The sequence below is a fragment of the Calypte anna genome, chromosome 17, assembly GCF_003957555.1.
Source record: "Calypte anna isolate BGI_N300 chromosome 17, bCalAnn1_v1.p, whole genome shotgun sequence".
NCBI lineage: Eukaryota > Metazoa > Chordata > Aves > Apodiformes > Trochilidae > Calypte > Calypte anna.
This window is the reverse complement of record NC_044262.1, coordinates 4,428,916-4,453,794: the sequence shown is the minus strand read 5'-3', so window position 1 is coordinate 4,453,794 and position 24,879 is coordinate 4,428,916. Positions and strand designations below refer to the sequence as shown.

Below are 24,879 nucleotides of genomic sequence, written 5' to 3'. Positions count from 1 at the left end.
GGTCATGCTTCTCATAGACATTGAGCTGGCTTACATGAACACAAACCATGAGGACTTCATTGGCTTTGCCAAGTAAGCACCCACCTCCTATTGCCTACTTTTCTCTGCATGTGTTTCTTTTGTCCTATAGCTGCTCCAGTAAATGGGCTGCAAAGCCCTGATGCTGGTGTTGTGATCCCAAAGTATCATTCAGCTCTCAGGACTGCTTGGTTGGTTTTCAGTGGCAAGGCTGGGGAGGAGAATAGGGAGTTAAAGTATTAGGGCTGTGTCAGGGGGGGAAAAAGCAGAAGGTGTGAAGAGTTAGTGACCCAAGTGTGGTCCAGGTGGGAGGAAGAAGATGAGTAAACCAGGCTGAGAGAGCTGGTGGGAATAGATTGGGTTGTCAAGGCATGGAGGGCAGTGGTGTGAGGAGCATGAACTCACTGGAGCACCCATCTGGTGGGAGCAGGATTGAGGTGATAAAGAAGAGCCTCTGAGGGGTTTTGAATGTCTCTGCTGTTGTTTGCAGTGCTCAGCAGAGGAGCAGCCAGATGAGCAAGAAGAAGGCAGCTGGCAACCAGGTAGGCCAAGTTCTATCTCCTTCACTGCTGCAAGAAGGACCTGTATGCTACCTGGAACCTACCAGGTGGACAAGTGCTGGACTGAATGCAGCAGTGTTCTAAGCTGTTGGGTTTTTTCCGCTCATCAAACTCTGTTTATACCTGGAGAATAGTGTGTTGGGCTTGCTGCAGTCAGAAAGAACTGATCATGTAGCAGCAATGGAGGGAAAGTTGTAGAAGGAAATGAATACTTGGTAATCAAGATTTGGTCTTGCTTTTCTGGTAAAAATCCCTATTGATGTTGTGTAAATCCTTGTTGTTCAGCTCCTCCACTGGCTGTGCTAGCTCTTCTGCTGAAGAGAGGGGTACAGAGCACTAGATCTGAACTCTTACAGTACAGAATTATTTTCTAGCTGTCTTTCCCATCAGTGGCATCTGCTGTCTGGAAAGGGATTTCATGAGAGTTCATGGACTCTCTTCTGGAAAACTTCAGTGGATATATTTAAATCTCTGTACAGGGAAACAAAGGGTTATTATAGTCATGGTTGCACTGGGTATGAATGAGAACACACCCATGGGAGAAGACAGCAGGGGAGGGAAGGAGTTCCCTTACTCTTTCAGAAACTATGTGAAGAGTGCACATAAAATTTTTTAAAAAGGGGGTGACGACACTTCTAGTTTTGCAGGGGATATGGCAGATTGTCTGTGGTAGAAGGTCTTGTAGAAACAAATCCTTACAAACAGCTCCAGAGAAGGGAAGTGGAGGCTTTTGCTGCTTAGTAGTTTTAAACATTCACTCCTGACATCCATCCTCCTTAGAACACTTCTGACCACATTTCCCTGCACAGAAACGTGCAGCCTGTTTCAGTGCTGTTGGCAGGTAGGTAGGTCAGCAGGCTGGACTGGCCAAGCATCCATTTCCTGGGATCTCAGAGCAGCTGTAGGTAGGGATCCCCATCCTCTGCAGTGCACCTTACACAGGAGCTGGGTGTGGAAGTGCAAAGGGCAAACTCCTAAAGTGCTTTGGCTCTCCCGTTAGCAGATTTTATTTTGGGATGGGGGTTGCTTTTGTTAACATCTGGGGTAAAAGATTTGGTACCAGCTTCCAATTTATTTTAATTTTTGAGCCTCTTCTCCTGCTCCAGCTTTCCTAGTAACAATCTCTCCTCTCTTTGCTCCTCTCCTGCTCTGCTGCTGTTGCTATGGTTCCCCTTTGCAGGATGAGATCCTGGTGAGTAGAAGGCCACTCAGCAGGGTGTGCTAATGAACATTAATGTTGCATCTGGGAAGGCAAGAACAGTGTGTAGACAAATTATTCCCTCTGCTGCTGAATGGGGAGAGGAGGGAAGCTGGCACTAGGCACAGGTGAAGCAGAAATGATGTGGAAAGGTAGAATGTTGAGGAAAAATTCTGAACTGCTGGTACATCTTTTGAGTGGGTGGAGATAAAAAGCAGTAATCCAAGGATGTGTGGTTCTGTTTCACTGCCCCCTCCTGTCCACAGAGAGAATAGGACTATCTCGAGCTTAACAGTAGGCATGAAATGAAGATCCAGTGCTCCTATGTTTACCTTTATAGGGTAAATTGACAATTAAAAGGATTGTGTACCCCTATGGTAGGTTGCTCACAGAGTGCAGCTTGCCAGGATGCAGTTGCATGGTTTTTCAGTGCCCGGTAGTTTTCAGCAAGCACATCCATCCAACAAGGTGCACACACAGAATGCATGTGGATGTTTTGGGGTGTTAACACTGCAGAAATAGTCATACACAAGCTAATGTGTACAAGCTGGTGCAAACTTGCATTTGATTACTGCATGTGTGAGGCTCTAAACAAGCACTTGGTGAATTGGAGTTCCCTAGAGAATAGTAGCCTGGCTGATGTATAGACTAAAAGGAACTTGTTTTGCCCTAATTAATACAACTACTCAAATACCCTGGCATGCTGAAGTTCAGGGTACCAGTTCCAGATGCACCATTTTGTTCTGTTACACTTAGTGTCTCTTTTTCACTAAACTCAGTTCTCTCTGGGTTGCTTGCCCATCTCTTCTTCTTGAACTGGTTCACCCTACCCCAGAGCTGGGTGAAGTATTCCTCACTGCAGTGTGCTGACAGGTGTGCTGGTGTCCTGACTTTCTCTAGGCATGGCCTTTTCTGGGTGTGTTGCTGTGATCTGGTGCTTGTAGGTTGTGCCAGTGTCTGAGGTACTCTTGATGCAGTTCTTCCTTGCATTCCTCTTGGCAGAGGGGATAATGCACAGCACTGTCAGGTTCTTTCCTGCGTCCTTTTCATACTGTTCCTGGCCCTTTTGAGGCAAAAACCTTCATTGGCTGGTTGAGTGGGGGGCTCTTCTGGCAGCAGCAGAGAGCATGGTGTTCCTTGTCTTTCCATACTACTCTGTGTAGGGTTACCCTCTGATCTTTCCTCTGTTGCCTAAGGCCAGGCTTTTAGGGGCTTTGTTAATGCTCACTGCTTCTACCACTTTAGGTCATCCGAAAGGGCTGGCTCACCATCAACAACATTGGGATCATGAAGGGTGGCTCCAAGGAGTACTGGTTTGTCCTGACAGCAGAGAACCTCTCCTGGTACAAGGATGATGAGGTGAGTAGCTTCACTCTGTGGCTTGAGTCTTAGGTACCCAATGAGGATAACCCTTCAGTTCACTGAATGTTAGATGTATCTTCTGAGCACAGTCTGCAGCTTGTGATACTGTCTGAAACTGTCCTTGGGCCACGTTCCCTGTGGTCTCAGCATTTCTGAATTGATGTGAACATGGCTTTTTTGACCCATAAGGAGTATCATCCATGTTCAAAGCCCTGGAACAGCGGAAAGTTGACAGACACTTGGAATTAATTTCACCTTCGTTTGTCTTGCTGTGGCAGCTGTTATCAAGGGTGTGATAGGTTAGTTCCAAGATTTGAACTTATTTCTTTATTTGTTGGGGACACCCTGAGTTTCTTGAAGGAACGTGGCCGAGGTTTTTATGCATCTCTCATGGTCACAAGAAAAAAAGCTCTCTCCTTTCTGAGTGTATCAGTGGAAGCTGTGGTCCTGAAGCTCATGTGTTGACTCCTGACTGAGTTATTTACTGAATCCTCAGGAGGCCAAACCTCCTTTTTTTTTTTTTTTTTTGTAATGCTTTTATATTGAACATACCAGTTAACTCACTGTTTTTAAAATTGTTTGAATCGTGAATGCTTGGAGTATCACTCCAAAAATAGTGATGTGCAGAGTATCACTGATGGGAACATGGACCTACTCTACATGTAGAGTTCCTTGAAAATTTTGAACTTAAGTATTCTGGCAATGTGCTGTGGGGTCTTTCTGCTTCAATTGGAAATGTATATATATGTTGAATATAAGTGAACAGAATTGTCCCAGCTGAAATTAACATTGTCAACATTGTGTTGCTTTGTGTGCAAGGCAAAGGTAGATAATTGTCTTTTCTGATTACTTTGTAAAGAGAAATAATAGCTGGATGGTTTTGGTGAGAACATGATTGAAACAGTTCCACTTAATGTGTTGGGGGATGAAAAATGCCTGGTCTGGTAGTCATGCATTCTGAGTTGATGGGGGGTTTCTGATTGCAAATAAACTGCTCTGCTTCTTATTGTGGCTTGTGCCCCTCAGGTGTTCTGAGGAACACAGTAGTGTGCCTTGGAGCTGCAGATGGGGCTGGCTTCTCTACTTGGTATCAGTGGGTCTGTTTCATTCTCAGCAGGTGGAAATGATGACAAATACAGTGATGAATCAGCCTCTAAATATCACTTTCTGCATGGAGACTGCTGCTGTGCTGCTATGGATGAGCAGGCAGCAATTTCCTAATTAAAGAACCAGGCACTGAAATGTCTTTTGATAAATCTGTGTGTCTCAGCTGTAAGACCCCTTCCCTTTGTATTCAGAGCTGCTTGAGGAGGCTTCACTTTCCACTAGGTTGTATATGCAGGTCGAGTGGTTATAAACATCAAGTAGTTTAATCAAAACCAGCTGCTCCATCTGTATTGCAGAGATGATCAGAACTCCCTGTTCTTCCCCTGAGAGTGGGAGGGAGGGCTGCAGTGGGGATGTGTAAACTGTTGATAAATTCCAGTTGCCTAAGATGGGGATTGGACCTCCCTTTCCTCCTGAGGGAGGGTAGCCTTGGGGGTCAATAGCAACCAGTGGTCTGTAGTGTTTCCCTTCTCTATAGCAAGAGGCAGAGCTGCCTAATGTAAACAGCTCCTGCAGCCTCGGTCCCTTAAACACAGGAGGACCCAGAGCTGATGGGGTCTGAGCTGCCTCTGAGAAAGGAGCCTTTGTCTTCCACTGACTGGGAGCAGGGGGGAAGGGGAAACATGTTTTTGTTTGCTTCCTTTTGAAGTTTAGCTCCTTGGTCGCTGGCTGATGTTGAGGGAGAAGGGAAGCAATTTCCACCTGGACACCATAGTTGAGTGAGGCCAAAAGTTGGTGCATTTGAAGGGCAGCTTGGAGAGCCTTGAGCATATGGAGATTCCCAGCCCTCAGCCCTGCATGCAGCTGGCTCCATCCCTACGAGCTGTCTGCAGGGCATGTTCCTCTGTCAGACAGGGTTCTCTTTGTATGTCTGTCCCAGAGCTCTCCCCTGCCACCAGTTCAGGAGGACTCGTGTCCTCTACACCTCCTGAAGTGTTCTCATGTGTTTTTAAAGGCTGGAAGCCATGATTTTTCTTCATTTAAGCTCTGGGAGGAAGGGGGGGGGAGAGGCTTTGTCTGCCCCACCCTGCATTTCTGTGGGCTCTCTTGTCCCAGTTCCTCAGCGCTCTGGCAGCTTTCCAAGGGGAACCAGGAGGGAGCTGAATCCATCTTGTGTGGATGGGAAGTGGTGGTGGCAGAGCTGTGGGTGATGATGGAGGAAGAAGGAGCAGGGTGAGAAGGTGTGTGGTGGGGGTGAGGGTTAGGCTATAGCAGCTCTGGAGCTGGGAGGAGAGAAGAAGGGGCACAGCCTCTCCCTGCCCTGTTTTGGAAGCCAGGACCCAGCGTCTGCAGGATGAAGACATCTGGACCCCATTAGTGACATACCAGTCTTTCCACAGTGCTGGCTTGTTTTTTTTCCCTCTCTCTGAAGAGAGGAACTGAGACTTAAAATGTCTTAAAGGGCCCAGCCTTGCATGTGAGCAGGGATATATGGCTGTTGGTGCTCTGGAGGGGCCTGAAGGAGTGTGCTGGGGAGTGGGAGGGGAAGGAAGGAGCAGGCCAGGCGGGGGTGGAAAGTTGGCTCCCCAGTCTGCCCTGCTGCCAGGAGCATGTGTGTGTGCTCCTGGGCTCTGTTTTTCTTCCTGTCTCCTTTCAGTGAGTCAAACACTGGCCCCATGGAGAGTGGCCCCACAGAAAGCTGGCCTCCCAAGACCTGGAGACCCTCCTGAGGTCCCTGCATCTCCTGAACCCTGTGGGATTATGCTGCAGGCCAGCGGTGGGGAGGAGCTGGCTCTGGCTGCTGGCAATATAGAGTGAGATTTCCTTGCCCAAGGAGGCCACTGTGTCCTCAGGGCCAGAGCAGCAGCAGAGCACACAGGCTGCTTTAGCTGCTCAGCAACCTCCATAGTGGACACGATGCAAGAACTTGATTTGATCAGTCCTTCTGCCTGAGTCCCTTATAAAAAGCAGAAGTCTGCTCCTCTACTGGGAAGGAGGGTCTTGGAGCTGGGCTGGAGCTACTGCTGGTGGGGACCTTGTAGGCAAGATGCAATGAGCAGTGTGCTCAGTGGTCCCTAGCAGTGAAGCTGGAGGGGACCCATTTGTGCTTTCTGCTCTGCAAGGGTGACTGTTTCTGCTGGAGTGACTGTGCCAGAGTGTTTGCACAGCTGCATAGATGGATATGTCTGCTGTTTCCTTTGGGAATTTATGTGAATGCACAGTTCAGATGAGACCTTCTGTCCTTATGCAGGTAAATTGAGGGGTAGGAATTTGGGGTTTGTAAGAACAGGTGACAACATAAGAATGATGTGGCCTTATTTGCTTGTACAGAAGTACCTGTGTGTTGCATGCAGTGGCAGTGCACTTGAGTCCTTTGTGTGTATGGAAGGGGAGGGCATGGAGTTTTGGTACTTCCAGGTGTGTGGAGGGTGCTTCTTATTCCTTATGCACCATATTGATTACTGCTGCATTAGTTGTGCTTGAGCTTTTTCTCTCTTCCTGCTTTCTCTTGTGCTTGAAGTACAAAGGTATCCTGTCCTAGGGAAGCTGTGACCCTATTGACAGTCACTAAATTTGTTGCTTATTTTCTACCCGGCAACGTCTTTTACACAAATACAAATTACTAAAAATAAATACACTGATCAATACTGAGATTGCTCCCCCACTGCCCATGCATGCACTCCCCCTGCTTGCCCCCACCTCCTCCTCTCAGCCCCCCCTGCAGTCCATGTCCTTGAGGCCCAGCTTGGCTGGTAGGAATCCTTTTGTCTTTGCTCTGATGCCCAGGAGTCATCAGAAACTTGCTGTGGTGGATCTGGCTGCAACCAGGTTTTTATGTCCAGATTGTTTAAAGATGATAGTTGCAGGTTTCCTTTGAGGTTTTTCCTCTCCTGCTTCCAAACCGATCTCAGGTGTTCTCTGGAATAAGTTTCTTCTCTTCTCTGTGGAGTCCTTCCATTTATTCACTCATTTTTCACAAGTGCATATTTTTTCATGGATAATGTCTTTCATCAGTCCTCATTTATGCTTTCACTCACTGTCTGTTCTTTCTTTTCCAGACAAACATCAAAGCAAACACAACTTCCAGAGCATCCACACCTCCAACTCTCAATCCTTTGTGGGTTTTTCTTAATATTAATGCCCAGCGTTCTTAAGGATGTGACATTCCCTGTCTCCAGTCACCTTTCTCTTGCTTGATCCTGCCTTCTCAGGTAGCAAAGCACAGGGCAGCTGTAGCTCTGCCAGGCCCACAGGTCTATCTCTGCAGTTTATGGCAGAGCTTAGCAGGTGAAACAAAACCATCCTGAGCACAGCTACCCCCAGGACAAGTGCATGAAGGTGGAAGAAATAAGAAGGGGATGAGAGAGATGGAGGAGGATTTAGGAGGGTTGTGAGTAGGCTGGTGAACAGGCAGGTAAAAGTGATCATCAAGCGTGACTCCAAAGGGCTGTAGCCTCACAGCTGGAGTTGTGAGTGACCTTTGCATGCAGCTATTATTCCCACAGCCCACCCGCTCCAAGCATCTCCCTCTGCCGTGCAGGTGTTGCCGTCCCCGTGCAGCACTGGCAGTGTGTGGTGTATCCCAGCACAGCCTAACCAATGTGCAGACTACTGTACAATCTTGTAGTCCTGAACAGGTAGTCTGAACACTGGGCAGACGGAGTGGAGCCTCTGTGGTCTGCTCTCCGGCTGTCAGCAGCTCCTTAGTCCTTCTCCCTCCCTGCTTTTCAGATGGGGTTTTGAGGGCAGAGATGGAGGTGTGGGGGTGGGGGTGTGGAAGAAAGTCCAAGTCCTGGTTGAAGAAGCATCCTCCTTGGGCAGCTGGGAAGAAGAAATGTTGCTCTCTGCCTTTTTCCAATTTGGAGTGAGTTTCCAAGCTCCTTGCTCTTCCAGTGCTGGTGTCAGGCTGGTACCTGGTTTCCACCTGGGGTGCGCTTCACCTTTATAGAAAGAGGGGGTGAAAAAAACAAAATCAATTAGTGCTGCTGGAGGAGGAAATGCTGTGAAGTTTTGGCTGTCACCCAGGTGTGCAGAGCTTGTTGCTGCATTCAACTCCTTTTCTTTCTCCCGTGGAGCTGTGTGGGAGGATTCCCAGGCCCCACACACCCTCATCCCCTTCTCTCCTGTAGATCAGCCCTTTGCCTGGGGTCCGGAGCAAAGCTCAACCAGGACCACTCTTTGCTTCTGAGTCTTCTAAAGGGTCCTTTGACCCACCTTGGCCAGTTGCCTTTGCAGCTCACCTCCAGCTACTGAAGGAGCAGTCCTCATTCCCTCTTTCTCCCCCCACTCTGGCATTGCTGAGCCTCCCTCCCTCCCTCTTCTGGTTTTTGCTCCCTCCTTTCTTGCTTCCCTTCTGTCCTTCTGCCTCAATTGACGTGGCAGTGGAAAGCTAACTAGACTCGAGGGAGGAGCTTGCTGGCTGCTGGGAAGGCCGGAGGTTGGCAGGAAGCGAGCGGTGACGGATGGGGTTGTGCAGGGGGAAAGGAAGGTTCCCTGCCCCGCATGGAAACTTGAGGAATGCTGTCGCTTTCTGTGCCGCTTGGCTCCCATCTAACGATTCCAGATGTTAGCCCCAGCCCGTGCTGTTTGCTCCATCTCTCCCTGGTGCTGCAGGGATAAAGAGGGTTTTATGTGATCCGCATCTCTCCTTTCCAGCATCGCCTTCTCTTGTGTGCGTGCTGGTGGATGGTTAAGATTTGTGGTGAAAAATAGGAATTCCCAGAACTCCCACTTTGATCTAACTGGGGAAAGGTAACCAACCCTCTCCTTTTCCTGGAGGTGTGCAAGATGTGCTGTGGTTTGCCTTGTCAAAGCAAGTTGCATACTTGTTGGGATGGTTCATCCCTGAAATGTGTGCTTGTCCTTTGCAAAGGCATTACTGTCACCTTGGGTCACAACAGTGCAGTTCTGGGCACTGTGGCTTCTCTTGAGCTCCTGAGTTTCTGCCTGTGCTTTCCCATACACCCTCTCATGGCTTCCTAGGGTTGCACTTAGCTGTGTGTTTAAATCTGCACAGTATTTCAGCTAATGTAAAAATCTTCTGTGCAGCTGAGTTGATTATCATTGTTGTGCTAACTAAGCCAACAGTAATGGCTGTGATTAATCACATGAGTCCGGGCCTGGTATCTAGAGCTTTTGAACTAAATCAGCTTAAAATCTTAGGACGTGTTGTTTAAGTTAAAGCAATGCAGCTTTGGGAGGCACACAAGCCACCACAGCTGCTTTGCATCTGTGGACAGGGAGGGTATGCTCTGAGGGTAAAACTTAAGTGACAGAGGTGGGCTGTGTTTTGTAAAGACGTTCTTGAGCTTCATGTGTGTTGTGGTGTGGCTGGAGCTTCCTGGAAGATTCACAGCTCAGAAATTCAGTTCTTCTGATGTTCATTCTCTTTGCAAAGACAAGAAGTGGCAACTGGTTGGTAGCATCTTGTTTGGGCTGATGGTTCAGCATAACAGGCTCAGCTAACTTGCTGTCAAATATTCCAGGCTCTTTTTTAGAGATGTCTTCCTAATAGTCTCATACTGTGCTCATGTTAATGCACTGTGTTTCTTGTGAATTATGATGTTAATGGTTTTCTAAATTTGAGTAGAGTTTTACTGCAAGATTTTCCAAAATACTGTGCATCTATTTAATGCAAATGATTTGACTGAAACTCCAGCCATTTCTGGGGCAGGTTTGTTTACCCATAGAGCTTTTAATGTCTTACAAGAAGGAAAGGAGATTAAGAGGTTTAAGCAAGATAAATGTCTCCTAATTTTGCAATGCCACCAATTAAAACAATGGTAATGCTCTTTGTCCTGTAGCCTCAGACTTGTCTATATGCAAAAGGAGGTGTTTGTCATAACAGCTACAGGGAAACCTTTAATTAGTTTATTTGTGCTCCAAATGCAAACTGAGACCTAATAACGCTGCCAACTACTTTCTTGTACTTCTAGTGCCAATTTCCAGCCTTAGGGGAGCCCACACATGCATCTGTCAGCTTCATTTTGCCTGCATCCAAGAGTAGAAAAATGTAACTTGCTGTTTGTGGCAGTCCAGTTGAATGGAGGAAATGCTTTGAGTAGGGCTGGCTTGTTGCCTGCTGAGTTTCATGAACTTCTTGTAGGTTATTACCTACAGGTTAGCAACAGATAACTCAGATTATCAGCAATTAAGCCATTGCTGTCTCTGGCCAAAACTAATCTTTAAAATTTAGCCACAATGAGGAGCAGTGTAGCCACATTATGGATATTGCAACATCAGTCTGCAACTGCAGCATCCCTTTTTTCCTCCAGCTATTGTGCTTCACACCCCACAACTGGAATGGCTAAATGAACCCTGATCTCCTTCCTGGCCATGTGTATTTTTATTTTTCTTCAGTAGATGCGAAGTACAGAGCCATATGGCTGTATCTGTACTGCACTGGGGGCGGGGGAGTATTCCTCTGGCACTTCTTGTGCCTGTGCAAGTAGCTGGCAGTCCTTTTTCTGCAGTTCTGCATGTAAGAGGTGTGACAGCCCTTGGGACCAGCAGTCATGATTAGGGGTACCTAGTCCCATGCCTACAGCATCCCCTACCCAACACTGGGCATCCATATTCTGTTTTGTACACCCAGGGTGAGTGCTTCTGCCCCTTCACTACCTCTCCTAGGCCTCATGGCTCTGCAGATTAACTCACAGCCAATATGCACATTTTATATAACATATACTCTGCTGCTGAGAGAGAGTTTGCCTGGTTTTTTTTTTTGTTGTTTTTTTTTTTCTTCTCACAGATGAGGGGAGATACGAGCAGCAAAAGCCTCCTGGGATCAGACTGAGGGCTTTGAATGTAGTATTTCACAAACTACTTTCCCATTTCAGTGTGTGCTGGCTCTATTTTCTCCCTTCCCCCCCTCTAAGTCTGGAAAGCCAGAGAGAGAAGCCCTTTCCCCCTCTTGGCCAGGATGCTGTTCAGCCATAGCACACACTGCCAGATTGCTAACATATGGGCAGAGGGCTCAGCCAAAGTTTTGAGAGGCTCAGCCCTTGGCAGCTCGTTCCACGCTTTCCTGTCTCTACATTCAGGAAATGAAGTCAGAGTGTTGATATAAAACAGGCTGAGTTGAAAACTGAGAAGCTGGAAAGATTGAAGTGGAGGACGGGGAGGGGGTGGTGTGGGGAGATGGAGAGCAGCAAGGGCTCACTGCAGTCTGCAGTGCCCTGCAGCGTGGGTGGGTTGGGGGTCCTTGAGTCAGTGTCCTCTGTTTGATTGATCTTGCTACCTCAGAGGCAGGGGACTGATATTTTATGCTGGCAGACAAATATACACATCTCTCCTCCAGTGTAGGGAAAGATCATCATGCAGAGATAGTGCTATCTTGGTCGTGCAGCAGCATTTGTGCTGAGGTTGGAAAGAAGGTGGAAGTCAAAACTCTGGCAAAGAGCACGGCTTTCCATATCTGGGACAGGGGATTCCCTTACCTTTTGACTTTTTTCCTCTCCATTGCTAAATTTCTATGGTATTAAATGGTTGTAACGCAGAATGATTTTTCTCAGGAAGCTTTAACATCAGTTGGTTTTGGTTTGGGTTTTTTTTTTGTTTTTTTTTTTTTTGCTAGCCTAGGGACTTTGTGGGGTGGAACCAGGGAGGTCTGGTTAAGTGAAAGTGCAGTGAGGATGGGCTGTCCTGCCTAAGGACTTGGCAGTTGCTGTACTTCACTTCTAGGTCACTAGATCAACCTAACCCAGTGTAGTAATAACCCAGAGTAATAGAAAGCTGGAAGATGCTTGTGGCTTTCAGAACCCCAAGTGGTCTGCATGGCTCTAAAACCACTACATGGCTGACAGATGTCACATCACAGAACTGCTTGTCCACCTCTAGACTGATGGACAATATTAAAAAATCCAGGGAAATTTACTTGGAAGAGCTCTGCTTTCATAGCCTGGCATTTTTTAAAGACAATTGAAAGTTTGAGAGCTCTTGTTTTCTAGGTGCTGGCTTTTGGGATATTCTTGTTGCATAAATTTCATACTGGGCTGTTATAGTTTGGGATATGTCTGAACTGTGTAGTGCCTGAGATCCTTAGCAGAGCAGAGTCAATTTAACTGAAACTTGAGAGGATGCAAGGCTGGACTTGGTGTCCTCTGGGTGTTTGACCTCAGCAGCTTTGTCATCCTTATCTGCTGCTCTTCCCTGCCCCTCTTTTCTAGCTGGCTCTTGAGGATCTGCTTGCTGACAGTCTTTTGTTTTTCACTCTTGTTTCCCCTGAGAGCAATCATGTGTTGTTGTTTCCAGCCAAGGAAGGTCTGCAGACACCCAAGATGCTCACAAAGGGACAGTCATACATGCGTGCTTGCACACAGAACTATGCTGGGTTTATTTCAGTCTTGGATAGCTGCATTCTGCTTTCTGGAGTGTGCTGGCTCCCTCTCTTGTTGTCTTGGGGGATAGTACCCAGCTGGAACTGGATGTTCCAAACAGGGACCTTGAACCAACCTTACTTCTGTTAATTTGATGTAGATCCAGAATTGAGACAAAGCAGGGAGACTTTCTGACTGTAATTCTAAACAATAAAATCAAGGTTTTCTTATGTTAGAGAGGTGGTATCTAGGGTGAAAAATGTTGATGTTGGTTTTCAGATGCCTTGTTCTGTCCTTAGCTTAAGTTCTCATAAGAACCAGACCTGAGGGTTGTGTGTGCTGGGTTTCAGATGCTGGTTTTTAACATTCACCAAGCAGTAAACAGTCCATGTTGCCTGGGCTCCTAATAATTCAGAGCATGGGATTTTCATTAGTGAGCATAGTTACAGGATTTTTTTTTAACAAAAGAGCCTTTTGGGCACCCTGCTTGCAGTACCCTGTATTATTGTATCCAGACTTGCTTTTTGATCTTTTGATGCATATTTATTATTGATTAATTAATACTTTTAAAGGGTTCACAGTAACCAATGGAGTGTAGGAGAATGATAGGGTAAAGTGAGAAAGTCAGTTGTTCTGAAGTGGTAAATTTAAGCTGATATAATCCATACCATCTGTGTCAAACCAGCTCCTCTGTCACATGCCTGAGCCTGGAGGGAGGTGTGTAGTGATTAAAGGTAAAGCATTGCCTTGGCAGCAGTGGGGCTTTGGGGGCTGCTTGTCCTCTCTCTGACCAGCAGCAGTGTTTCTTCCATTAATGGTGTCCTGAGAAGAGAGGTGAGGAGCCTTTCCCAGGCAGACCTCCTCTGGGGGTCAAGTGGCTGGTAAGGGTGTTGGTGCTGAGCAGCTCCTTGCTGGGAGGGGGACCTTGATGTTGATCACAGCCTGGGGAATTGGGGCAGCGCTCTGGGAGGAGCTCATGGGGCAGGGTTATTGGGCCACATCACAGAAGCAGTCACAGAGAACAAGCTCTTTTTTCTTGAGGTCCCTTTCTTCACAAAGTCAAAGGACCAGAGGACCTGGGTTGAGAATCCCTCCCTGGTGATGCAGGGGCTGTGTTTCTGGCAGGGTAGAGCCTTCAGTGGAGCAGTGAGTGACTTGTGGCTGATCCCTTTTTCAGGAGAAGGAGAAGAAGTACATGTTATCAGTGGATAACCTGAAACTGAGAGATGTTGAGAAGGGGTTCATGTCCAGCAAGCACATCTTTGCTCTCTTCAACACTGAACAGAGGTATGGTCACATCTCTACACACCCCAAGCCATTGAAGGTGGGGCAGGATTGATGTGATGTTAGATGAGAGGGAGTAGAGGTGATTGTGGTGGGATAGCTGGCCAGGGCAGATGTGTATATCCAGATGTGCAATTTCTGGAGGAGATAGAGAACTTCTTTTAAAAGAAGTAGTTTGACTGCATTCCTTCTGGTCTTCCAGTTGTGTACTATTTCCTTCCTTCACGAACACATGTCCTGCAGGGTGACCTTAGCCTTGAGCTTTTTGGTGTGGTTACATGGGTTTGTCTGTGGCTGGAGTATATATTTATAATCAATGTTTTTAATGAGTGACTCAGGAATATCATAAGAGATTAGGGACCCATGTTGGCTAGAGAAGTCCAACAGCCAAAAGCAAGCAGAATTCAAAGGGGAATCTCTTTCATGCCCTGTTGAAACACATAACTGATCTTGGAGCAATCAAACTTGCTCGCAATCCCTTCTGCAAAGTCACCATGGGGACAACTAGGAAGGGCTTAAGTGTCTTTTAAAAAGATTCATTGGCATTATTTGTCATATATGGGCAGATATCTGGTTGGCAATATGAGAATGAAATGTTTTGTCTTCCTCTCAGGAATGTTTACAAGGACTACAGGCAGCTGGAGCTGGCCTGTGAGACCCAGGAGGAGGTGGACAGCTGGAAAGCTTCCTTCCTTCGTGCTGGAGTCTACCCAGAGCGTGTTGGGGTAAGTTACAGCCATGATAATGGGATGAGAAGGGACAGAGCTTGTATCTTAAGAAGGGTAGCTGCATCCTCTTGTGTTAAAAATAAGTTCATTAAAGTGTTTTCTCTTTCCTGAGCTGAGGATATTTTGGAACAAAAAAATTTAGGTTTTTGATATGTTCTGCTGCTTCCTTTAGGGAAGCTTGGGATAAAGTAACTGACAGCTTCAAAGAAGAGATAAGTAGGCAAAGACTGCCTTAAACCCTGATGGGGATGTTCTTTGAATTTTCCTTTTGTTTGATTAGATACTTTAATAGGCTATGTTAGCAAGGCCTCTTATCTCTTCCTTTAGCCTTGTCCCACAACAACTTGCTTGTTGGCATTACACTCTGTTTTTAAAGTATGTTCCAGAGAATTGTGGTATATGTTCCTGTTCAAAGCCTTCCTGTTCCTCTGTGAGAGGAAGCTGCTATAAATAGTTTTCCCATTAGAGAAGTGATAATTGCTTGTCCATTTTTATTTGTTGCTTCTAATAGACTCCTGCCTTTCCTGGTACATTTGAAGATGGTGGGGTTTGCCTTAAAGCATTTTCTGACAAACTGGTGTGATATTAAAGAGGATTAGGGACTGGGTCTTAACAGTGGCATGACTTCAAATTGGCTTTTAACAAGACTGAGCCTCTCAGACGCAGACTGACAAAGGACATGTGCCACCTGTTGGTGTGCAAATGGAATGGTTTGACACAGGCACACTGATTGATAGGCTGACTGTCTCAAAACTCTATGTAATGAGCTGGTAAGTAAAGTGCCCTTTGTTGCTAACAAACTCATTTCCTCTGCAGAGCCTCCAATTCTGATTTTCAGTTTAGCCAAACAATTCAGTTGTTATTCTTCCAGGGTAACCTAAGTATTGATGTATTTTTAGTGGGATTGGTCTTTTGCTTGTTCAGTTCTATGATGGGATCTTTTTAAGATTTTGAGACCAACTAAAAGTCATCTTCTATTTTTTTTTTTATTGTCCCTTTTTGTTTTAATTTTTTCCACATATGCTCAAACTGGCCTGCCAGGACAAGGACAAAGTAAGTCTGATCCTCTCTGCCTGTTTTGCCACCTGGGGCTCTCACCAGATAGTTCTCTTTTGTTTTTCCTTTTGTCACCATTTCCTGAGAGGCATTTGCATCTTTTCCCTCTTTGTACCTTCTGTTGGATTGCTGCTGTTTGTTTCTGTTCTTGGTTTGAGTTTGCCTTTTTTCTTTTTATTTCTCCCTTTTTGTATGACTTCTGAATCTTGGTGCAAACTTATTTTTGGGTTTTTTGACCCTCCTTTTTTTTTTTTTTTTTTTTTAAGTTGTCCTGTCTGATGTCCATTTCCTTTACTTTGTTTCTCATTGAGGCCTTGTGTTCCTTCATTATGTAAGATCTTTCCAGGAGAAGCTCAAATGAACAACTTAATTTGCCTTTTTTCACCTATTTGAATATACATATTTTAATGTAACAAAAGATAAGCAATTTACTACACAAATGCTGCAAATCCTTCAGACTGGATTAGTTTAAAGGAAAGATTTTTCTTTTTTGAATTAAGTTGTTTTTTTAATAAGCATTGAGAAAGACATGAGATCTTCATTCTTTGCTTTGAAATTGACACCAAGTGGATGAGCCTTGGCCATTTCTTGCTGTCAAGCAGCACAGTCCAGGATTTACCTTACAGAAAGCTAAACATTCTGTTTCAGACAGATGGGAAGAGGTTCATCTGCCTGACATGAAAAAAAATATAATTGACTTACAATGCAGGATTTGCAGTTAAAGTGATCAGGAAGGTTTTCCAGGTTACTCCATCTCCTTGTCTGTGTGAGGTGAGCAGGTATTTCACCTCTCTGTATCTGTTTTCACATTTGTATAATGAAGATAAAGATCCAGTGTATCAGAGAACCTGTAAGGTTTTAATTTATGGTGAGTTATTCTCAGGTCTGAACTGAATATGGGTGTGGAAAACCCAGCTGAGAGGAAGAACCTTTCAGGAAGCTATTAACATTGAAAAGTAAAAGTGCAGCTTTTAGTATTCACTAGAGCCACAGCCTGTGAATGCTGGTCAGGAGTCCCCTTTGCCCTTCACCTTTGTGTAGTAACTTCCTACTAAGAGAGCAGCTTTATTGTTAAAGCTCCTCAGATCTGAGATGGAGAAGTCTGCACAAGCTGAGCTATGTGTTGGTAGCCACAGCACAAAAATGTAAATTTAAATAAGTTATTTATTGCATGTGCTTGCTGTGTGTTCCCTTCTTTTCTCCTCCTGGTGCTCTGATGAAAGGCTGATTTTGTGTTGCATTTGAAGAACCAATCTGTTTCTCCTTTTCTCTGCAGGCCAGCGAAGCAGAGGAGAATGGAGCAGACAATTTTATGCACTCCATGGACCCTCAGCTGGAGAGACAAGTGGAGACGATCCGGAACCTGGTGGATTCCTACATGGCAATTGTCAACAAGACCATCAGAGACCTCATGCCGAAGACTATCATGCACCTCATGATAAACAATGTACTTATCACACTGTGGTCAGTGGAGCTGGGGAGAAGTAGAGAAGGGAGGGACAAAAAGAATGAAGGAAAACTGAGGGCAATGTTGAAGGGAGGAAGAGGTTGGGGATAGAGCGGAGCATTTTGGGGAAGGCTGTGGGAACTGATCCCATTTGCTGCTTGTTTACAGACCAAGGACTTTATCCATTCGGAGCTGCTGGCAAACTTGTACTCCTGTGGTGACCAGAACACTCTGATGGAGGAATCTGCAGAGCAGGCCCAGCGCCGTGACGAAATGCTGCGCATGTACCATGCCCTGAAAGAGGCCCTCAACATCATCGGGGACATCAACACCAGCACCATCAGCACCCCCATGCCCCCACCGGTGGACGACTCCTGGCTGCAGGTGCAGAGCGTACCATCAGGACGCAGGTACCAGAGGCTCAGGGGGAGAGCCCCACAGACCTGCCTGATGCCTCTCTGGTGGCAAGCTGGGGCCTCCCACTGAGGCAGGGAGAGTCCCTCCTCTTCCCCTCTTCTCCCTCTGGATGAAGAGTTCTGGGTAGGTGTGTTGGGAGGCTCCGAGACCTCCAAAGCTGTGGAGGGCTCTGATGTCTTTGCAGAAGATGTGGAGGCTTCTAAGCCCTTAGGTTAGGTGGAGCCTGAGGTAGCTCTGGAGGTGACCTGAAGCCTGGTGTGGCTCTGGAAAGCCAAGGGTGGTGTGTAGGAGTGACACGAAATTGAAGTAGGAACGCTGAGGGCAGCGTAAGGGGACCTGGTGGTGACAGAGGGATCCCAAGGCTGTTGTTGCAGCTGAATTTCTTGGTTTGCCAGGTCTCCTACATCCAGCCCCACGCCACAGAGGAGAGCTCCAGCTGTTCCACCCGCCAGACCTGGGTCTCGAGGCCCAGCTCCTGGACCACCTCCTGCTGGTGGGTCCACCCTGGGTGGTGCCCCCCCTGTGCCCTCCAGGCCGGGTGCCTCTCCTGATCCCTTTGGGCCCCCACCTCAGGTTCCTTCTCGGCCTAATCGTGCTCCTCCTGGTGTTCCCAGGTAAGTAAGAAACACTGTTCCACACAGGTGGGATATATCCAATTTTGGGGCAGTATCCTTGAAGGTACTTGGCCTGCCTGGGCTATAGGAAGGAGTATGGAGTGCATGGTGTGGGTACAATCTTTGGGTATCTGAAATGGGTCCAGAGGCAGGAGCATCATTTTCCACTGAGATTCCATTGCACAGATAAAGCAAGGCCAAGGCAGCTCCCAGGAACAGGGAGGCAGCCTCTTCCCTACACAAACCTGCATGGGGGAAGAGGACCCTGTTATTAAAGCAGTTGTATCAAAGCCTCTGCTCACAAGTAGGGGGTGATCACCAGAAAAAACACAGGACTGGAATCAGCTCCCCAAAGTCTGCAGTTTCCCCTTTTCTTCTGGCTCAGTTTTTCAAGGTGAGTTGGAGAGACCTTATCTAAGCTGTTCAGATGCTTTTTGGCTTTGAGAATACTGCATTATCACTGTCAGGAAAATGCATTTTTTTTAGGCATTTTTGCTGCTTCTGGTAACCAGTTTTGAATATTTTCTAGTCTGCAGGATTCAAATCACACAACTTTGCTTTCACATCAGGGAATTTAATTCCATTCCTGTCCACTTACTTCAAACACAGTGAAATAAAGTAATAAGTGTTTATCCCTTGTGCAACTAAGCACGTTCCTGAATAGGACTTGAGAAGCAGTCTGGAACCAGGAATGCTTTTATGTTGGGTACTTGGTCTCCCTGTGAGGAAGAGAAGGTAATTGCAGAGTGAAGAATGAACATAACCAAACACCTCAATGAAATGCCCTTGTGGAAAATACCTCCTCTCCATTGAGTGCTGGTGGCACGTGTCTGAAGCATTGCTGTTTTCAATGGAATCACTCAGTGTGGTGATGATGATGGTGTATGGCAGAGGCAGTTCAGTCTTCCTCCTTTGACAGTGCCCCAGCTCATACTTTGTGCTGCCTGTTTGGAGGGGAAGTGTTTTCTGCCTGGCTGTATCCAGCTCAGAGATGGATGAGTCCAAAATTATTATAGACCCTTTTGACTCTGTGTGCAAATGGTTTTACTTTCTTGGTGCCTCTGCCCCAGTCCTCTTGATGTACCTTGATGCAGCTCCCACAGTAACTTGTCCCACACATTTCTCAGTGTTGTCTCAAGGACTGCAGTCCTGCTGGTGGCACCTATGGATGTCTGCATGCTTCTACAGTGTATTTTGGCTCTTGCTTCTTGTGACCCTGCTTTTACATACGCTCTTACTTTGTGGTTTTGTTTTTAGTATACTTATGATTTTTTGTCTCTCCATCTTTATTCTTTTACTGTTTCATTTCTTCATTCATGAAAAATATTCTATATTATTCTATATACCTGATCATCATGATAGAATTCCCCAGATGAGCTGAAACTGGCCTTTTTCTTTTTTTTTTTTTCTTTTTAAGGAATCTGTCATAGCCTATCTTTATGGCTTTTCTGCCTTTTGCATGAGGTAGAAGGGTTTAAAGAAAAGTAGGGATCAGCACTGGAGCAGAGTAAAGAAGTGTTTCATGTTTAGCAATCCCTTGCATTAGAATGGAGAGGTGGTAGGTTGGATTGCATGCTACTGACTGCCCTGATCTGGAGTTGAGAATGTAATTCCAGAAGCTGTGAAGTGATGCTCATTCTCTGATCCCCCTCTCTGATTCTTCCAGTTGTTCATAGACTCCTCTGGATCCTGATACCAGCTTGTCATTTGAGTTCACTGATGAATGGAGAATTTCCAATGACAAGGGACTCTTTCTCTTCCTCTCCTGTATATAGAATAAGAATGTTCCCTGCTAGCACTTGGACTCGGGTCCTTCTGCCATGGGTGAACGAATGCCATCTCCATTGTTGCTTTTTTTAATACCCATCTTTTCCCTGGCTAACCAAGCTACACTATTGTGCGTGTGTGAGAGAAGCAAAACTCTTGGATGTGGCATGAGTGGACTTTGCTGTAGGAGCTGGTGTTACACAGTGAACAGTGTGTAAGGTGTTACACAGTGTGTAGTGGTGGTTGGATATACTCTGTGTGTGTGTGTGTGTGTGTGTGTGTGCACTGATGCCTGTGTGGAAGTTTGGTGTTTGGTTAGTTTGTGCCTTCAGTTTCTGTGAGCATCTGGTTTTGTGGAATATGAACTTAAAGAAAAGTGTTGCTTCACTTTGGTTTTTTTATTATAAACATGATTGTATAGACACATGTTCTCACATATGAACACCACAGTCCATTTTCTTGCACAGGAAGATTTTCCTGCATGTAATTAAGTACATTTAAAGCAAGACTTGCCATCCTCCTTCTGTGCTTCACATTTATTCAGTCTACTAGGGGAGCCCATACCTCTGAGAGCTGAAAGTTACATAATATAAGGTTCTACCTGTGTGCAATGAGGGACTGTTCAGACTATGTGCTTATTGGAGCTATGCAGGAGGATTTGCTCTGGGAAAGAAAACCATGAAGATATTTCTCAGTTGAATAATCTTCAGTTGAAAATAGCTTGATAAATTCTAGGTGATAGAACTGAGGCAAGCTTGAAGGAGAAATAAAGGTTTCAGTGAGGATGATTTAACCATCTGAAAAATCTGTTGAAGGCATTAATGGGTTCTCTGTTCTTTTGCTACATCTAAGGAAAAAGATGCAAGTGATCAGCATCACTAAGCATAACTTCACACAGCTTTAACTTTAGTTATTCAGGAGGTCAGAGCAGCTGATACTGTGATTTAAGACCTTCAAGATATGAATCTTAACCTGCTTCTTCCCTGTTTGGGTAGTGCTCAGGACTTCATGTTACCTTCCTCTTTCCTGAGCTTTTTGTTTCAACTTTCCTGAGCAAATGGCCAGAAGGTAGGAATTCCCACTGAGGAAGAAGTCAAGCCCCCCGTTCCCAGCTGGTGGGTGCTGAGACCTCTGTGTGCTGCTGGTTCAGCAGGTGTGGACATCAGCCTGGATGGGTGAGTGGGCAGTGGCCACTTGGAGTGTGGACAGGTGACAGGTTTTGATGCAGCCCTGTGCAGGACAGGGGTCTGGATGTGTGCAGAGCTGAGGCTGTGTGTGTGTGTGGGCTCCCAGCAGTGCACACTCGTGCCCTGTTCTGGAGGGTGATGTGCAGATGTGTGTCTGTGCAAGTGCATGTATCTCTGTTCCACCTTCCTGACAGTCTGTGTGGCCTCTGCCTTGAACTGTCTGAATTGCCATGTTGATTTCATGTTGTCTTTCAGAATCACTATCAGTGACCCCTGAGGACTGGCAGCCACGGTACGTTTCGCACTCTCCCTGCAATGCATGAGTCACTGTGTCCCCATGCTCCATCACTTTGCTCTGCAGCTCACCTCTGCTGCCTAGTTCTTGTATTAGTAACAGAGTCCCTTGTCCAATGAACCACCTCTGCCAGGATCTCCTAAAAGGAGGAGTCTTGAACAGAAAAACTGATCAGAGACAGAGCGGCTGCAGGAGCTGGGAAAGCCTCAGTACCTGACTCAAGGTTACAAGAGGATCCTTTCCTATCAAATAGAGGAGGTGGGATGGGGGAATGAGCTCTGGCAACAAGGTCCAAAGTTTGTGGTTTTCATTTGGCTTATATCCATGCTGACTGGGAGATCAGCTGAATGAACTCCATTTTGATTTGGTTTGTCTCTGTTAGGATCAAGATAGAGACTGGGGAGCTGTTGGTTCAGACTCCTCTTATATTCTAACGTCAGGCTGAGGAGGTGCTCCCATCCTTACTGTGTCCCTGGTGCTTGTGGAAGGCAGGAGTTTGGATCATTAATGTCAGGACTTCCATGTCTGAGTGCAGGGTAACTCTGACATTGAATGTTCCCTGTTATCCTTGTGTCCTGACATCATAGTTAGAAGTGAACTCCCCTTGCTTGTTCTCCACTTGACCCTTTACCTTCTAGATTACTCTCCTGCTTCCGTGCAGACTGCTTTCTCTCACTGTCCCTGTGAGAGGAAGGGTTTAGTGATCCCTGAGCTCCTGCCTGTTTCCCTTTCCTGTCTCTCCCTGCATTTTGCAGCATTGTACTTGTGGTGTAGCAGGATAGTGGGACAGGCTCGTGTGTACTGCACTGGCCCAACAACTCTTCCTTGCCCTGTTAATGCCCAGAGCAGGGGTGTGAAGAGGGAGATGTAGCAAATTCTTCTGAGCCTTTTTCCTGGGAGCCTCCAGTCCTTATTGACAAAGGGGGCAGAACAGGGCAGGTGTGGGGTTTTGGGCCCATTCTCCCTTTTTCTGTGGATGTTATTTCTTGAAGGGAAAGGTCTGACAGGAGTGGAGAAGCAACTTCTATACATTTCTTTGCTACTGATTGTGGCAGAGAGCGAGCTGGGATGGGGAGTGTGAGCAGAAGGCCTTAATATAGGAATGGTGGAAATTCAAGACCCTGTTCCATGGCAGGGGGGTTCACAGCCCCCATCTTGCAGCAGATGGTGTCTGTTACTGCTGCATGTAACTGCAGATAGAGCTGAGAGGTGCCACATCTCATGAAACCAGTGCAGTGATCACTCAGTGATTGACGTCATCTTTGAGGACGTCACCCATCAGCCCTGGCTGGTGACACTCTGCAGAGGTGTTGGAGCAATCAGCAGTTTCCTCCAATACTCTGCCTACTGCAGACATCCCTGACAGCCCTAGAAACATGCATCTTGGTGAACAACCTCAGGAAAAAAATAAAGAGGCTTGCTGTTGTCTGTACCTCGTTCTGGGACTCGCTGTTCTATGGGGCATTCTGTTCTTAATCTGGCACAAAGAGCACCAAGGAAATAAAAATTAATACCCAAAACTCAAACTCAAAAAAATCCCACCTGAAACCTTTTGCAGCCCAAGGGAATAAATGTAATGTTTTACCATCTCTGTTAAGTCCCTGTCAGCAGAACTCTGTTAGCCTGTTGGTTCCTAGGTATGATTAGCTCTGTTCTGTCTGGGTAAGGTTTGAAAGACTGAAGACTAATGTCAAGGGACATGACAGTCACTGTAACCACTCCTCTGGCTCCTGCTAGGGCTCAGGTCGATCTTCCCCTGTACTGGAGACTGCCACAGGCTTTCCCGTGAGCAAAACTTTGTTCCTTGTTGTCCTTGAACTGTTGTTCAGTGATACAGAAGGGCTTGACTAGCAATGTAGTGAGACAGCCTGAAGCAGCATTTCAGTGGTAGATGGTTCCTGCCTAAGACTTCTCTGTCCCCTTTTGTTCTTGGAAATAGTTTTCAACTTTTTTTCAACCTTACCAGGCAGATTCTGCAAGTGTCACCAGAAAACCCAAGCTTAGGTTTTTTTCACTTTAAAAAGTGACAGTCTCTACCCCTAAAATGTTCCTGAATGCTGAGAGAAGGGTCTGTAAAAGTCATAGTACATTACAAAAAAGCTGCCCATCTAACCTGAAAATGACTTCTGCTCCTTTCTGTTTATTCTGGTACTCAAGTGGCCTCTCTTGGCAGAACACATTACAGTCCAGCAATTTCAAGCATCCCTTTCATGTAAATCCACAGAGACACTTAGAACAACCTGTCCAAACTCCTGAAATACAAAAGGTCCTTCAAGCTTCTCAAAAAAAAAGCCTTCTCACACATGTGGCAGGGGAACAGCATCTCACTAAAGGTTTTGTAAGGGTTTGTTTCAAGTTCTGTTATTGTTCCAATGACAGAGCCATCAAGTGTGGGTGTGTTTACACCACATGCACCCTTTAAGGGGTAACGCACAGATCTCACATGCCAGAAACTGAGGCTCATGGATTCCCTAGCTATAACATTGCAAGTTTTGCTTCTGGGACTTAGTCTTGTTTCTGCCTCCTTCCAAGGTGGCTGTAATTTCCAGGTTAGCTCAATCCCAATCATTATTTGCTGTACAGGAGCAATAAATAGCTTAATTGGTGTCCTGACTGTGGAGTCTTGCAATCCTCATTGACATTTCGAGTCAAGCAAATAACATTTGGAAATGTTTTAGTGTCTGAAGGTTTTTTTATTGTTTCATTTCCCAAGGCAAGGAACCAAGTGGATGTTAATTGTTTTGAGATCTGGGGCTTAATAGATACAGAGCAATAAGTTCTTCTGAGGTATATCTAATAAACAGGACTGTAGAGTTGCTCTGGTTCACATGCTTAGATGTGGGAACCTGTCCCAGTTTATGGGAGCATAGCTCCTCTGATATTAACATGATTATAGAGTTGCAATCAGTACAAAACAAAGATTCTACTGGTGCAATATTTTCCTCTGCCCACCTTTTCTTCTTGCCCTCCCATCCTGCAGTCCCTGTGGAAGGAGAGTGCCTTCATTTCCATCAGTCAGTTGATTCTTTGTAATCTGAACTAAAGCTTGGCAGTGTGGAATAGTTCAGGCATTTATTCTGTGACACCTGGTTCTGTCTGACAAGTGCCAATCTCTACTTGGTCTAAAACCTGTTGGGTTTACTTTTTGCATTTCAAGCAGTTTGGACTACAAAACTACACTGGCTTGGTAGTGACCAATTCAGTGATACTCTTGTGATGCTGTTCAGTTTGCAGACACTTCAGGGAGCAAACTTTAAAGAAAAAACAGATTGGACTTGCTGACTTACAGAACACTTTTTTTTTGTAGACATAAAGCCTGTAGTCTGAAGTAACTCAAGTAATGAGTTGAGAGACAGCAGAGGTGTTGTCTTTTCTGGGGCTTTATTTTTCCCTAGTCCCTTAAGGAAGGGATACTAGACCACTTAACCCAGGCATAGGGCAAACACTTGAGTTGCTGCCTACTTATATAGTTAAAGTACCAGAAAAAGCTGAAAGAAACGGAGTAGCAATGGCCAAAGTTTCTTTTATTGAAGCAAATAGAAACTGGGTTTGCTGAGCACCAGAACTAGTGGAATGAAAAC

The 24,879-nt window shown here is 46.0% G+C and overlaps 1 protein-coding gene across 6 annotated transcripts in view; it reads left to right on the top strand.

Annotated features, from left to right (window-relative positions):
* The window catches only part of DNM1 (dynamin 1), a 64,109-nt gene that overhangs the window by 36,656 nt on the left and 2,574 nt on the right, over positions 1–24,879 (top strand). For 3 of the 6 annotated variants that reach the window (XM_030461483.1, XM_030461480.1, XM_030461481.1), the window contains exons 12-20: positions 2–72; positions 509–560; positions 3,022–3,135; positions 13,681–13,790; positions 14,401–14,512; positions 15,557–15,568; positions 16,848–17,018; positions 17,187–17,428; positions 17,831–18,049. In XM_030461483.1, the coding sequence (XP_030317343.1) occupies positions 2–72; positions 509–560; positions 3,022–3,135; positions 13,681–13,790; positions 14,401–14,512; positions 15,557–15,568; positions 16,848–17,018; positions 17,187–17,428; positions 17,831–18,049 (1,103 nt within the window). Of the gene's footprint in view, position 1; positions 73–508; positions 561–3,021; positions 3,136–13,680; positions 13,791–14,400; positions 14,513–15,556; positions 15,569–16,847; positions 17,019–17,186; positions 17,429–17,830; positions 18,050–21,258; positions 21,296–24,879 lie in introns of all 6 variants that reach the window. The other 3 variants (XM_030461484.1, XM_030461485.1, XM_030461482.1) reach the window with 2 other exon arrangements.